General features: G+C 37.0%; 1 protein-coding gene across 6 annotated transcripts in view; it reads right to left on the reverse strand.

Moving 5' to 3' along the window:
* The window catches only part of LOC132106718 (NHS-like protein 1), a 96675-nt gene that overhangs the window by 14446 nt on the left and 64544 nt on the right, over positions 1-17685 (reverse strand). For 5 of the 6 annotated variants that reach the window (XM_059512671.1, XM_059512672.1, XM_059512674.1 and 2 more), the window contains exon 2: positions 1768-1920. In XM_059512671.1, the coding sequence (XP_059368654.1) occupies positions 1768-1920 (153 nt within the window). Of the gene's footprint in view, positions 1-1767; positions 1921-5329; positions 5523-17685 lie in introns of those variants that run through there. The other variant, XM_059512675.1, reaches the window with a different exon arrangement.

Below are 17685 nucleotides of genomic sequence, written 5' to 3' on the forward strand. Positions count from 1 at the left end.
AGAAGCAGATAATGTTTATTTGGCTCCCTCTGGTGGCCATGAGGAATGATTAAAAGAGGAATTGTTTTATCTTTGAAGTAATAATAAGACTAGTGGATGTTAGACAAACTTTGAAAAGAGATTTTTAAACAGTAGGAGACAAAGGTGTGTTCTGCTCTGTATGTTTGTTTGTGTATGTGTGTTTTTTTACAATGTCCAGACTGCATCATAAATACTGGCTTTTTAAGCTGTTGCAGATGGCAGCTACATCCCCTTGGCACACATCACACAATCCCTTCAGTCATCCAGTCAGCTGAATCCAGCAGTCTATCTGCTGACAAACACACACTCATCTGCTGCATGTATTTCCTTATTTCCCGACTTTATTTTTATGAACCTGAACTGCAGCTGGGTGATGCACCGCATTAAATAGTGAAGCTGAAGTGTGCCATTTCTGTGCCACAAACAGCAACAAAATGAATTGCAAAAAATATTGAATTGTTTCGCAAACAGGTTTCCCAACTATTCTCACATTCACAAAAAAAAAAAAAAAAGAATTCACTATTGCTATTCACTAAATGCTCAAGCAAACAGAGCGATGTTTTGATAGCGCCAAAAAGGGGGAAAATATGCCATTGAAGGATATCTAAATTCTAAAATTAAATGCAAAAAAAAAGGGATTATAAAAAAAAAACTTAAACATAAATAAAAAATCTTATTTAAATGTTCCATTAGTTACAAATATTACAAATCTAATACCTTTTAATATATTTGGAAAGAGAGCAACATTTACTTTTAGCCCACGGCCCCTGATCAAATAAGATTTTTGTCCCTTCATGTTAAAAAGTTTGGGTACCCCTGCACTAGAGCAACAAACATAAGAGACAAATCCAGACAGTGTAACAAATAAAACCAGACAGACTGTTCAAAAGTCTTCCTCTAATTCTCCAAAACCAGCATTAATTTTGTTTGATAATCCTTCACGGTTTTCATCAACACGTATTTGTCAGCTAAGACACAAGCAAATTTACAAACACTTTATGACTTGTCATAGAAAAAAAAATGTTCAAGGTGTTTGATGGTACATCAACTAGCTTTTTTAAATGCAGTATTTTTATAGTTAACATTAGTTTATTAGTATGTTTGAAAGTATCTTTTTTTGATTACTGGTGATTCCATAGGCTCTTTCTGACGCATCTGCGCGGTTTAAAACACCAAGAAGTTATGCTATGACAAGAACAAAGAGTCTCTCTCTCTTGCTCCCATGCACGATAATATTGTGTATCGTCGATCTCACAGGCTGACGATATGACGATTTGAAAAATGACCATATCGCCCAACACTAAGAGCCGGCGTACCTAAAAACAACATAAATAATCCTGCCCATTCTAAAGCGATACTAAACTGCAGTGGGAAAGCAAACTGAGCCAAGTCGAGCCGTGCCGTACCGTACCGTACTGAGCCGAGTCGTACCATGCAATGGAAAAGCGCCCTTATAGTAATATGATCTACACACCCATGCATGCATAATTAATCAGGCTTCACATCAACCACCTGCACTGCAATATCAGTCTAGGGTTACAATTAACTTCTAATCCAAAATCTGCTAACCAAACCCGTACTGCTAAATCAATCCCTGGATGTCCCTAACAGGCCGTTTCACAGGTGTCCAGTGAACGAATGACATCATGGGCACGTTTACCTGCTGCTCAGTGTGTTTGTTCCATAGCAATGCTGATGTTATGATGTCTGCTATTGAATCTGGTGTGCAAGGTGTACGGCTCTTACCTCTGAGAGCTGTTTTCAGGTTCACTTTGGCCTGGCGGTGCAGGTCTTCCACGCAGGATGGTCTGGAGCCCGGCAGAAAGACGTTCTCCTGCTGGTGCCATGGAGCCGTGTAGTGCACAGTCCACTTTTTCTCTTCATCCAGATTAGATACGGCTAAAAACACACACACACAAAGAATACATTATTTATATGCCATAATAAACAATCAACATACCTATTTATTCTTGCACAGAACATAACCAAAAAAGTCCATTTGTGGACTCACTGTGAGTCAAAACAGAGCCAGAAGTACTCTTGCAGGATTTCATTTTGCTTTAAAGTTGGCTACAATCTTAGTGAACCCTAAAAACTCAAACCAAAGGGTGACTTTAAGTGAACAAGAAGACCGGTAAAAAGCTAGCAGAGGTGCAAACGGATCATGACGTACAGGGGAATCTTGGAGGAAAGACCCCTGGAGCTTGGACCCCCAGCTGTCCCGACAGCAAACAAACAAAAAGACAACAGGCTGGTTTTATTGTGAGAGGAAGGGAAAGTGGAGGAGCAGTGGTGGGAGTTTTCTCACAGGTGTGAGGAGCTGTGTGTGCACAGGTGCCACTGGGCCGTTAGGCTGTGATGGCCCATCATGTGAGAGCTGCCAGACTGAGAAGTGGAGACCATGGGAGGCTATTGTGTTTATTCATGACTCATCAAGAATTTCAATATAGAAGTGACTTCTTGTTCTTCAGAGAGACTAACACATACTGATCTGTGACTGTTAATTAATCTACCAAGGGCTTCTGTGCACAGCTTGTGGTTTCTCTATGGAAAAATGTCATTATTTATTCAATTTAATTTTCAGTTTGAAAATAAATAAATAAAATAGACCAATAAATACAATTAAATCATAACAAATATTATAACCAAAAAAACTAAACGAAAATAGCCATAAAAATAGATAAAATAGAATTTAATAAAAATACAGAATAATAAATATAGTGAGAATTTTATAATTACATGATTTTCTAATTAATTTTTTTTACATCCGTTAATGTTTTTTAAACAAGGCTGCATTTATTTGATAAATTACAGTAGAAACCTAACATTATGAGATAAAAAAAATAGAAAAAAATAAAGAAGTACTTTCTAATATATTTAAAGCAGACTTTTGAGTTGCCAAAACTGTTATACTATTTAATATGTTTCTGGAAATCATGATGTTACTGTACCTTTTGATTAATTTAATGTATCCTTGGTGAGTTAAAGTATGAAGTTAACTTACAAAAGTTTGGATGAAAAGTTAAGGTATAAATTAAAAAGACACCAGTGGGGGCAGAGAAAGGTTCTGGAATCAAACTCAAGCAATTAAATGTTTTTTCATTCCCTCTCCAGGTTTTACTCTCTTCATTAACCACAACACTTTGAGTCTTTGAACTTATTGTTGTTTAAATCAATTCTGGGCATCAAAGGGACTCGTTCTCCTCAAAGGCATCTTCTGTGAATGTGCAGACATCAGACAGGACAAAGCAGACAAAACACATGGGAGGATACAGAGGGCATTGAGCACTGCAGAAAAACACTTGTTACAAACACTGCCGTTTGTACATGGAATGACAATCATCTAACAAGTGCTGTAGATTCACAGATATCTCTGTTTAGGACATACATTAACTGCTGAAGTCGGTGAGGCCACTAAACGGTAAGCTAAAAGAGCAGGGTCTTTTGGCTTTTAGGTGTGTAGTATTAAATATTCTGAACAAAAATCAAATCACCGTTTTGTCCCTAGAATTCATCCACATCCACGGAAATATTGATGCATTGAGTTCGCCTCGGGTAAGTGCATAAATGTTATGTGATCATGGCTACATCGGTGTGGTAACAACTAAACAGGTCAATAATCTACCAACCAGCTGAATCTGTCACATAACCAGACCAACACAGAACCTGCACAAACAGAATTCCACACAACTGGAACATCATTTGAGTTCTACATATCCCTATTTCTTGTCATGTGTGTAAAGTGAACAATTTATGTGCCCAATGTATGTAAGCAACTGTTTTCAGTCTTCATGCACACATTGCAGAAACAAGAGGAAACCCAAACATATTTGTTCATTCGATCAACAACACCATTTGCTGGACAACAAAACCAGATACACAAAAAGCATTAAACAACCTTCGTACTCAGTCGGAGAGATAAAAGAGCCCTTTGAAGTGCCTACAATAAATATCAGATCATTCCAGAATAGGCAATACACACACTCACACAGCCCAGTCCACAACCTATTAAACCTGTCTGTGTGCTTGTGGGGAGTGAGGAGAGCGGCAGCAGAAACAAAAACCTGCATTGTGCCCAACATCAATCTCTACATCAGCCTTAGCTCAGCACTCAGAATCAGCCTATTCAAAATTCCCATAATCCCTCTGGTCCCACTCGTACCCACACGAAACACACACACTTTGCAGTCATCATCCACAACGTGTAGCACTGGAATATGGATTAGCTCATCCAATTAATCTCGGTTCAGAAGATAAATTATCACAATTTAATTTTAAATCACAATAAAGAAAAAAAAGGATTATAATGCTCCGTACAACTGAGACAAAAAACGAACAAACAAACAAAAAAAATATATATATATATAATTAACACTGGATTATGTTTTATGAAAGCACTTTTATTATTTTTAATGCAATCATATTAATTAAAGCATTTAATGTCAGTGAAGTAGATCAACCAGTGTCTGGTTCAAATGCAAATTGTTTTCAGCCATTATTAAAAAGTGTCAAATTGTGAATCTATGTGTAGTGATGCAAAGTTATTACATTACATATTACATTCTGATTAAAACAGATAAGACATTAAAATATTTTTTAAATATTACATTACAATATTCTTAATATATTTAATATCTTAAAAATGTACTTTTTAATTTCTATTTTTAAAATAATCTCTATATTATAAATTCTATAAATTTGTAACTGAAAAAAATCAAATAAAATTAATAGTTAATTATTAAATAATTGGTATAGTTAGTTTATATTAAACATTTAAGATATTAAAGATTTCCTCTAAGAGAAAATGAGATAAACTAGCCTATATATAAAATCAGGAGGGACTGAGCATACACAAAGTCACACTTTACAATTAAATATTTACGTGCATTTATATTTATTAAGTGCAGATAAATGAACTATATATATTTTAAATATATTATTGACTGATAAATAATATGGTACCAATGTAAATGAAAATATTTGAAACCAGAGCAGGTATAATAAAAGATGCACACACCCACAATTTATGTGTGACGGTCATTATCTGGACATCATAAGCAGAAGGTGTTAACAGGTTTGTCTATTGAGTGTACAGGAAATGACTCATCTGTCCATATAGAAATACAGATTTACAGCTCTTTATGAACTCTTGTGTGCACTTACACACCTGACAAAGTACTGATCTGCCACATTTAATGAACTATTTACAATAAACCACTAGCTGATAGATCAATAAAACACACAAAATGATCTAGAAACCTGTCTGATCTCCATCAGCACTGAAGCAACATGGTCAAAGAGTTCTTACCCTTGCGTTTGAAGTATTTAATGACTGACTTGAGCGAAGTCCCAATGAACACCATTATTCCAGTGAGGCAGGTGGATCCGGTGTACAATTGTCACAGCCTCCCAATACACGAGAGCGCTGGATGAACTGTGTGTGTGTCCACAAACCTGTGTCCTCCTGCCAACAAGTCAGTATGTGCCTCTCCCCATTTGATCAATGCTTATCGCCTCCACAGTGAGCCCCTCCTACATATACACACACCCTCAACCCAACCCTGGGAAACACCTCCTCCTCCCTTACACACTCTCTCTCACACACACACACACACACACACACACACACACACACACACACACACACACACACACACATCTCTCCCTGGGGCTCAGAGGGAGGGGTGTAGTATATGCCCCTCTGTTCATCTGTGCTTCGGTTACCAAGGAGCTCGCCAGCTCAGCTCTTCCAAAGTATCCGCCCTGCTTCTTCTCTAATACAAGCTCATTGGAAAGGCAAATTGCAAATGAGATATCTTTAATCTCTCACTTATTTCTCCTAGGCTGAAAAGACCCCTCCTATGTCTCCTCTAGAGTCAAGTATGGTCTGAATAGTTTTAAACTGCACTCAGATTTGCAAAGATCCCAAAGTTTTTGTTTCTACTATAATACTATAACACCTGGCGAATAAAGATAATTTTGATTCTTCTTCTGATAATCCTAAAGGGGGAAAAAATGACAAATGAGATTTCATTAGTATCTTAACTGTTTTTCCTAGACAGCAATGAAATAAAACTTTTGCTTGAGTGTCTGCAATAAAAATAGAAAATGATATAAACTAAAGTTTCTCCAAATAATCAGTTTCTATAAGGTCGGTAAGATTAAAAAATAATAATAATAATAATTAAATAAGTATTTCATGCTCACAAAGGTTGCATTTATTAAATAATAATAATTAGAATAATAAAAAAAAATAACAGGCTAAATAAAAAAATGACATTTATAAATATTTCTAATACGCTGATTTGGTGCTCAAGAAATATTCCTCATTACCAACATTTTTATTATTTTGGTGAAGACCTAGAAAAATTCAAAAGAACAGAATTTATGTTAAAACAGATTTTTTTTGTAACAATGTAAAAATCTTTGCTGACACATTTGATCAATTTAATGCAAATAAAATAAAAGTATTAATATATATATTATGCTATGGGCTATGATAAAACAACCTGAGCAACAATTCTCTCAATCCGGACCATGATGTTTTGCTTCATCTGTTGTAACCAGGCATGTGTGTTCATACTTTGGACATTCACATATGTGCTTATCCATCTCAGTCTTTGCTGAAGGACAGAAGGAGCAGGTCTCCCACTGATAAGCCGGCTTGCCGTGTTAGCACACAGCCACTGAAGCTAGAATATAGATCACACACATACAATCTGCCCCATTGTCTACACACACACACACACCATGACCCTGTTTCTTTTCTTTATAGGGGGTGGGGGGTGCAGAGGGATCTGAATGGAAGGGGGATGACGGGTGGGTGAATTTGGACCTGAATGGGGTTGCAAATGATTACTGAACTAGAGGTAATGCATTGAACACCCCTCCCCCCTAAAATATCCCAATCACCCCCACAGCAAGCCAAACTCACCCGCAAGGCCATTTCTGATTTTTACTTACTTATATTTGGTTGTTAAAATGTTTATTTGTAACATAATGATTCTGAAAGAGGAAACGAGTGTTTGCTGCTATCTTTTACTCACTGCCAAGTTCAAACAGTGAGGCTTTTCTCTGCGTACAGCCCATATCCGGCCTTTTCCTCTATATCTCGAGCCTATTCTCTCTGCACGTGTTTGTGTGTGTATTCCAGACTCTCTGTTTCCATGTTGTCTGGCACGTGTACAGTATCAGGATTATGCAGCTCATGTGGGCTGCAGTAATTAACACGCTATTGTTTTGTTCTCACTCCACAGACAGCTTAACTATCTCTGTCTGTCACTGCAGGAATACAGTCATTTCAGACATCTGTCTATTTGTGTGTGTTTATGAATGTGTACAGTGTAATATACACATACCTCATGGCTAGTCATTTTAACAGAAATTACAAATGTTTATAAAGAATGAGGGAAACAAACTTAGTAAAAGCAATTCAGATGTAAAGAATGTTTGTTCATTGGTGTCAGAAATCTATTTATGAGATTCCAGCATGAAGCTTATGAACAGCCAATCAGAGAGCTTGAACCTCGCCACTTTTCACACTTGGTCTGGGCTCTCTGCATTCGACAGATCACACTCACCCGTGTTATGTGTGTAATCTGTGTATGTGTAATGGAGCTGTTGTCATATCCCTCCCCCTTCACACGTGTATGCTTTCTCAAACCATTTCCTACTATTCTGAAAGGTGGTCTATCTATATATATATATATATATATATATATATATATATATATATATATATATATATATATATATATATTTATTTAACCTGGATACAAACTGAAAGTTGTAAAATTGTAAAAAAAAAAATATATAAAAAAATAGAAGCATTTGAGATTGAAAATCTTTTTATTATTATTATTATTATTGTTATAAAACCTGGATATAAAGTTGTAATATTGTAGAACAATTTTTTTTACCAAAAGTAATGTTATAATAAAACAGAAGCATGTAAGATTCAGCACTATTTTAAATCGCCAAACATTTTTCACATTCATATAATTTTTCAATTCAAATTCTAAAAAAAAATATACATTTTCTTATTTGAACCTGAACATAAACCATTTTTGTAAACAAAAATAATATTATAAAATAAACCAGAAACATTTAGAATTTAAAACTATTTTGGGTCACTAATAAAAAGTGCTAATTTAATACATTCATATTAATTTTACAGTTTAGCTAATTAATTTCTTTCTCATTTCACTTGGACATAAACAAATTTTTTTAGGTCACTAATAAAAAATGCAACTTTATTGATGATATTTATATACATTTTTTCAATTCAACTTTTTTTTTTCAACTTAAAGGACAACTTTAGACTTTAATTTTTTAAAACTCATGACCTTTTTCTTCTTTCTAATTCTCTGCACACTCATAAACATCAGTCCTCCCCCATTTCTCATTCTCTCTCCTGTCGTTGCTTTTGATGCTTATTAAAGTAATCCCCATTGATTGATTTCCTCTTTTTTCCCTCATTCCCTCTCCTGTGGGTTTGTTGGTCTAAATCTTAAAAGCATTTGTCTGATTTATCCTGGGGGGGGGGGGGGGGCATAGCCTAATGGATAGAGACCGAAGGTTGTGGGTTTGAGTCTCAGGTCCTGCAGGGATTGTCAGTGGGAGGAGTGAATAACCAGCGCTCTCCTCCACCTTTGATACCATGACTGAGGTGAGCACAAACTGCTGAACCTGCTCAGACTGTTTGTTCAGTGTTCTCACATACTAAACACAAACACAGCTGTCTCTGCTACCACAAATATTCTGCATTTTCAATCAGCAGTTGTGAAGTAAAGAGAGAAAGTTGGGGTCTTCATTTTCTGCAACCTCTTTTGATCAACAAATAAGTGTCATTTCATGCCAACAAATCCTTTTGACTTTAGGGAAGAAAACAGTTCATGAAGTACACTTAAGAAACAGGATTTCAGAGAAGTTAGAGATTAAGCACAAAAGCACACGCTCATAAATCCACATATAATTACAGGTTAGTTAGAAAGATTGTTTTCTTTTCATCAAGGTCAGTCTTAATGACACAGGACTGCTTTCCCACACACCTCAGACATGCAATCAAACAACTCTCAAGAGATTAATTTACACAGTCACACACAGTTCCTCCTTATTTTTCTCACTTTTGTCTATAGCATTTTAAATACTGACCTGGAACGTCAGCAATTACTGGGTCTTTTTAGAGAGCAAGCAATGCCGGGTTTCCACTGCTGGAACTTTACCCAGGAGCTAGGGACTTTGGGTTGGTACTCGGTGTGTTTCCACTGCAGGAACCAGGAACTAAATAAAGTTCTGGGTAAAAAATTGCCCCTCAGAAAGTCCCTGCTGGCGAGGTAGTACTTTTTCAAAGCTCCAGAACTTTTGGGGGCGGGACTTGGGCGCTAAACATCCTGATTGGTTGAGTTCACCCAGCATTGTGATTTCAACCACCATTTATTCTGTTCATTTTCAAAATATTACTGTTATTATGTGATGAAATTTAATTTTAAAAGTATTTCAGGCGAGAATGTAGTTGTTTAATACTTAAATCTGTGGTTTATTTATAAAGACAGCGCCTATTTAAAAATGTGTTTTGCCATTTTCGTAGAGTCGGTCAGCTCTACGTGATCAGCAGGAGCTCAGTGCTCATGTATCCACTGAGAGCAGCCTCACCTCGGCTAGACCTTCTGATGTGTGCCGCTGGCTCTGATGTCTCTTTAGTGGTTATACATAAAATATCATTTGTTTTGGGTAAACCTAACGGTTAATCTTTGGTCTGCATTCAATTGATCTATATGTTATAATGCAAATAAAAAGAAGCAATTGATATAATATTTATTTTTATTGTAATGGCTGTATATATACACATTTCCCTGAATTACGTACTTTTTTATAATTTTTAAATGAAAAACTAAAGGAGGCAGTGGTATTTGATGTCCTATATCGTTGACTGACGTTATCAAGTACGCTGCTGTTTGCAAAATTACCGGATTTGCGTCGCGGACATCACACTCCTGAGTCGAGTCGAATGCGCAAAGAGAAATGCGTGCAGACCTACATCACCAGACTATTTGCCTAATCTTCCCTGTACTTTAGACCATGGTGGAAACACAGAAAGCAACAGGTCTGGGGGGAAAATTGTTCCTGGTACAATTGTTCCGGGTAATTTCGGTGGAAACGCGGCACAAGAGAAAGAGCTAGAGAAACTACACAACCTGAACTGCACATGCACAGATCACTAACTGATCAACATATTCACTATATGTCTCTGAATATCTGTCCTCTAGAACAGTTCATTAATGTCTTTTCTTGATTATTATTCATTTTTTATTTTATAATAACGTTATGTTGTATATAGTTTAACATACTGTTCACTGCAATAATGCATAATATACTAAATTTAAATGACAAATGTAATTTAAAATGTACAAAAAAAATACCATTATGAAAGTACTCATTGTATTTTATTGTATATTATATCATACAATAAAATACAGATATTATATTTACTATGGAATGGTTTATTATTAGTATTAATACCTTTGGCAAAATACTGTGCAAAATAATCACATCTATAAAGTACTCTGAAACTAGAGAATATAACTAAAAAAGTGGAAGCTTTATTTTGAGCTCATGAGGTCAACATGAATAAGGAGGAATCACACTCACACACAAACTCTGCAATTCTGCCTCAAGCTTCAGACCCCAAACACTTGGTATTTACCCATAACAAATCACTCAGTCCCTTACAATGAGACCCGGTAGCTGTAAAACACTTATCAACCGTCTACTGCCACACATGACACAAGAGAAATCTGCATAAAAACAAACATCGCCTAGTTGGTTTTGAAAGAAAGGCAATAAAAGGCTGCATGCTTGGAAAGCATTTGAAATCAAGCCTAGGCTTATTAGCATTTAGTTTGATTTGCAGATAAGGCTTGCTAAGAAAGGAAGGGGCTGCCAGGAGGACAGAAAGCATCCAGACTGACCACTTGAGTGCTTGGCACTCCACCGATCCTCTGTGAAGATTCCTCAAGTCAGTAGGTTTAGAGAGGCCTATGTTGTGTCATATTGTGTTTGCTCTGAAAGGAAAGTCTCAGGCCATGTCTGGCCACAGAGTGTCTGCATCAGAGTATGTGTGTGTAAAAAGGTCAGGCATTGTGTTAAATAATAGGCTTGGGCCCCTCAGTGAAGGAATTCCCTGCTATTGAATCGTCAATGAGAATGTCTAATGGTTAAAACTAGAATGAATACAACACACATAACGTACAAGCTCACTGAGGGAGGAGAACCTTGAAGAGACTACAAACACCATCAGATCTGACGAATAAAGTTCTGACAATAAAGAAGGGAGGAAAACCAGATATGATTGAAGTAGAGTCGTCCAGAAAACCACACCTTGGTGAAAACACAGAAAAGCTGATTTTGAAAGAGAGATGGAAAGGGGAAAGATCTGAGTGGAGGGAAAGAATTAATGAGTCAGCTTCTTTATGGATTACAAATAGCTGAAAACTGATTCAGATCAATAGTTGAAGTGGGGAAACACTTATGAGAAACTCCTGCAGAAATGAGGTCAAAGTGCAACACCCCCCCCCCCCTTAACTTTCTGTCTTACTCCATCTATAAAACATTTGAAAAAGGAAATAAATTAAAAAGAAAATTGATAACTACTTAAAAACATAAACAATTACATACAATTATATATTACATATACTTAAAAAAAATAAATGCATTTTACTACCAGAAAATGACTAAAATTGGGTCCCTGCATATAATATTTAACTGGGACGGAGGAAACTAGTTTAACATAGAAAAGTTATACTTGCAATGCAAACTAACAATAAGCAATAAGTCAGCAAAACCAAATGTAGTCCTGTTATTTTGTGGATTTTTTTTTCACTAAGCTTCCAGCACCACAGGCACAGTCATATTTGGCCTGTTTTTCAATTTTCTTGTCTAAAGTAGAACAACCACCCTGGCTGGCTATAAATAAGACCAACGACATTCTGTTTTCAAAACACAAACAGGCGTGCACTGGTCAGCGAGTTGTCTTTTCTGCAGGACACCAGGTGGGCAGCCGTTAATGTGTCCCCCTCACATAAAGTCTTTTCAGCATGTTTCTCTCTAGCCCCTTTCACACTGCGATGCCGGCAAATACACGGGTAAAGAGTTCCGTCAATTGTTCCCGGGTCGCTAGATTTTGCACCTTCACACTGCCAGTGATTACCCGGGATATGTGCGTGCTTTCACACACAACCCGTAAAGATCCCTTAATGACACGTGACATCAGGGCATGACGTGTAATGTACAAGTCGAAAACGTTAGGCACGTTATACTTTCACTGAAGCTGGCGAACGATCTCGGCGTCAGCGCGGAAAGTGAGGAACTAAGTGATCTCTGCTTCTTTACAGCTTGCACATATGTTTTTGTTGCGAACGTTGATCTTCCTTCAAAACAGCCGGTAAAAGAGTCGCGTGATAACGTGCGTCATCACTACGACACGGCATTAGATCTGGCTTTGGTTCACACAGCGCTCGTCCCGGGTCGAACCCGGCAATGTTACTAGGTTCCCGACCCGGGTTCAATGCCGGAATCAATCCCGGGACGTGTTTGCTTTCACACAGAAGGCGACCCGGCAATGTTCCGGGAATTTGCCAGGTCCTACGTGCAGTGTGAAAGGGGCTTCTGAGGAGTCTGAGCCGTCAGAGCCGTTTGTTTGGACACTGAGGTGCTCTTTTGTCCAGACATGGTTAGAGTAGTAATTCTGTCTGTTTTGCAGGAGATTTAAGTTGTGCCTTTTCATTTTAGTTCTATTAAAGGGAAATAATTTGATCTCATTCTCTACATGACATACCAAAGTTTGGGGACAGTAAAGCCCCTTTCACACTGCCATTCCGGCAAATACACGGGTAAAGTGTTCCGGCAATTGTTCCCGGGTCGCTAGATTTTGCACTTTCACACTGCCAGTGATTACCCGGGATATGTGCGTGCTTTCACACACAACCAGTAAAGATCCTGTAACGACACGTGACATCAGGGCGTGACGTGTAATGTACAAGTCGAAAACGCTAGGAATGTTATACTTTCACTGAAGCAAGCAAACGATCTCTGCGTCTAACGAACTAACTGATCTCTGCTTCATTACAGTTTGCACATATTTTTTTGTCGCGAACGTTGATCTTTCTTTAAAACAGCCGGTAAAAGAGTTGCGCTATAACGCGCGTCATCACTTGGACACGGCATTAGATTCTTTTGGCTTTTGTTCACACAGTGCTCGTCCCGGGTCGAACCCGGCAATGTTACTAGGTCCCCGACCCGGGTTCAATGCTGGAATCAATCCCGGGACGTGTTTGCTTTCACACAGAAGGCGACCCTGCAATGTTCCGGCAATATGCCGGGTCCGACATGCAGTGTAAAAGGGGCTTAAGATTTGAGTTTTAGGGATCGTAAGATTTGGTCAGTCTCTTATGCTCACCAAGGCTGCATTTATTTGAGCAAAAGTTCAGTAAACCAGTAATACAGTGGATTATTATTACAATTTAAAATAACAGTTTTCTATTTTAAAATAGTTTAAAATAGAAATGATTCCTGTGATGACAAGCTGAATTTACAGCAGATGTTACTCCAGTTTTTAGAGTTACATGTTTAATAAGGACATTTTTTTCAGGATTCTTTGTTGAATAAAAAGTTCAAAAGAACAGCATTAATTTGAAATAGAAATCTTTTGCATCATTATAAATGTCTTTACTGTCATATTTGATCGAACCCCATACCTATGAACAGTAGTGAATGTGTTGGGTTTCCTGGAGCTCAACTGGTAGAGCATGAATTTGACTCCCTGGAACCATATGCTTCAAAACATCTGTCAAATGCATAATCATGTTTTGCATTTGTGCATCTACTTGTGGACCCCATGTACAGCAGCCGTCCGAGGGGAGCCATTACTGAAGAAAAGCTTCAGTTTGAGCACTAGTCTCAAGGTACCTCATCTGTTGAAGATGTTCCATTGCGTTGACCTGCCAAAGTACACAAAGCTCTCTGTTTCCCCAATGCACAGAGAATAAGATGAGGCAGAATTCATGGAAACAAGTGAACCTCACACACACAGGGGTGTCTCAGGACACAGGCATGCACAAACACCTCCGTCTTCTGCAGTATGGATTTGAGCAATATGACAAATAATTGGACAGCAGTCTTTGTCTCAAACCCTTGTGTGCATTAATGCAAAAGGTGCACATGCTGACTCTAAAAGGTCTTGGGGATAGTATGTCAATACAATGTCTCAAAGACTGTGTGCTTGTCTCCTCACATGATCAACCTTTAATGCAGCTCATTGAATTCATCACAGTGGACAAGCTGTGTGTTCAGTCTTGTCCCGTTTATATTAATGGTTGAGACAAAGACCATCCAGTGACTGCGCATGTGACATTTGCTTTAATGTATCAGACAAATTCAATAACACATAAAACATCAAGTCTTTATTCTTTAAGATAAAAGTGTTTTTGGAAAGATGTCTGGCTTCTTTCGCAATTGTAATTTTACAGTAGCATAATGTCTTTAATCACAGTATATATATATATATATATATATATATATATATATATATATATATATATATATATATATATTAGGGATGCACTGCAATTTTGGCTGCCGAAAGTAATCAGCTGAAAATGGCATTTTCGGTTTCTGGCCAAAAACCGAAAACATATGGTGTGCAACACCGCCCTGATTCTGCTGCTGAATAAAAATAATATATTGATATTTAATATTAATATATTTGTTGTCCAATTTTGTTTTACTTTCAATAAAAGTGTGGTTATTTTATTGGCTTGTATTTTTTTTTTATTCAGTATCATTAAAACTATTTAGTTAAACTAAAAATGTCTTACAAAATTATTTTATATTATTTAGTAAAAAAGTAAATAATTATTAAAAGCATTTTTGGTTTCAGTTTTCAGCAAAGTGCCCCCAGAATTTTCATTTCAGTGCATCCCTATATGACTACTGTACTATTTATTGTACTCCTCATTTCATAGGCTAGAAAACATTCAGAGCTATTAGCACCAATACAAACAAACTAGAAAACAAAACAATTTTGTCAAAATATGATATACTACCCTTCAAAAGTTCTGAATGGAAGACCCCAAATTTTAGAATGGAAGTGTATATTTATAAATATAACAGTACCTTCCGTTTTCAGCTTTGTCAGTAATTAGCTGCATCATATTAATGGATCAAAGGTCAGTGAGCATCTAGTCCTCATTACTGTAACGGAGAAGAGTACTGGAGCAAACTGACCCATATTTGCCCCTAAACACTGAAACCGGTGCTTGGTGGAGAGAAATAGTGCATGATTAAGTCACAGCCTGCATCCAGAGTTCAAACGTCAAATTCTGGACAAACCCAAGAGTTTGATGAGGGACAGAAGAGATCTGTCACGAGCAACAGAGCTCTTATAGGACACTTCAAAACAAACAAGCTCCATGGGAGAAAATGAGGAATATAACAGCCAATTAGTCAAACGCAACCATGTGAGAGATTTGCAACATCATTTTAGTCAGATTTCCAGAGACTTCAGCCTCAGGGATAAGATGGAGTCACTGTTGCTGTGGAAACAGGATGTGATGATGCCAGGATGTACCAACGGGACATCAATCTAAACCTTTTGTCATTAACACGAGAGAACAGGGATACCGAGCATATGCAAGCAGTATTACTAACACACACCATAAGTAGATATCTATCTATATAGAGGGAAACAGAAGCAATAACAATCTGGTTCAGTCCATAGAGACTCTTAATGGAAGTGTGAACATGAGGATGTGCAAATTAACAGGTTTTTAATGAGGAAGACTCATATGACAGCTGCTATGATAGTGCTGCAGACATTCATCCCACATTAAAACACATAGTGCTTAATTACACATCATTATCCTGAACACTAATTTACCAATAAGGCTATCATTTAGCCCTCTTTAAGCCGAGACAATATTCAAATGGACATCTTTGAGGACACCTGGAATCGGAAAGACTAATTTTCTTAAGTGGCAAACAGAGCCACAAGTGCATGCTCAAAGTTGAGGGGTTGTGTGAAGGGGTTTTGAATATCTTGTAACCCTATCCCCTAAACCTGTCCTCTCTCTCTCTGAATGATGCAGGGAAAGATGAAAGTGGGGCTTTTAAATCACTCAAATTTCTCCCACCCCGTCTCATGTGTCCTATCAATAAGATGAAGCACCACAGATGGAAAAACAGAGTTCATTTCATATAGATCCTAAGACCACTTTGATAACATGCCTCTTCCCCTGAGGACTCCCAAAGGAGTCTGGGTAATTTACTGATCAAATATTGAACTTTAAAATGCCTCTGGGATTAACTCTGACAGGGCCTACATATTTCACTTTAATGATAAAAGAAATTATTCTTTTGAGAGATTATGTTGTTTTTAGTATAGCATTGGTATATCAAGGACAAAGACAACATGGCAGGATAAGTATGCCAGTGAAAGTATTTGTTGTGAACACATGTATACTTACAGAACACACTTTAATCAAAAGCCAAGAGTTCTTAATTTCTATTCAGTACATAATTTGAAAGTGCAGGAATTCTAAAGCGGCCAACGAAATCATGTGTAAGAGCCAGCAGGGATCTATATATAATACAATACAGTCAGTGTTGTTATTGATGGCAAAAAAAACAACAACAACAAAAAAACCTTTTTGGCTTGGCAAATGACCGAAATAAGTTGAAGTGCTAAAATTACTATAAACAAAAACGAATATAAAAATAAAGCTATATATATATATATATATATATATATATATATATATATATATATATATATATATATATATATATATATATATATATATATAAGCTAATTCAAACTATTTATAATATAATATAAAATTTAAACTATTGGTAATATAATATAATAGTATTGTTTAAATTGAAAGTATGGAAGAGGTCTCAGGAGGACCCGTCTCATTTATAGCTGTGAAATGCTGTATAGTCAGCGCCATCTAGTGGTTACACTAGGTTTGAACAACTGATTGTCAAACTGGACGTTCAGTGTCCTCTAAGTGGCACATTCTGTAAGTCATCAGGTTTCAATTGCTTGTCCACATTCCGGCATTCCATCTTCTGTCCACATCTTTGACACTCTCAAAATCTTTCTATTTACTCTCTCTGCATTCATCTTTTATATTATAACAAGTCTCCGAGGAGTCACAGAGGTCTGACTCTGGTCAGCGATATAATAGAGATCTTTCCTCTCTAGCCTTCATCAATAAAACACCATGAGTCTCTCAGGAACTCTCAGGAACTTCCAAAGAGAGGTCACACTCCAAGAAAACATTCAGTTTATAGACCATGACTTGTAAGTTGCTCTGTGACATTTATATTTGGATTTGTGCGCAGGGTGAACATGTGGCCAGACAAATGAAACACTGGTCAGCCAGCAGACCTATTTATCAGAGTTAATGAGACTTAATTAAAGATCAAGGTAAATCAGCAGCTGTTGTTTCACCTGTCCACATCGAGATCACAAACACCTGCTACATCCAAATCCTGTTACTGAGGTGTGTGTCTTCAACGCATGACAAATAAACTTGAAACCTGGAGCTGAATGGAAACTAAAAAGTGAAGAATGGAAGTGTGAATCAGATACACTGTCAATTC

Source organism: Carassius carassius, chromosome 27 (genome assembly GCF_963082965.1).
Source record: "Carassius carassius chromosome 27, fCarCar2.1, whole genome shotgun sequence".
Classification (NCBI taxonomy): Eukaryota; Metazoa; Chordata; class Actinopteri; order Cypriniformes; family Cyprinidae; genus Carassius; species Carassius carassius.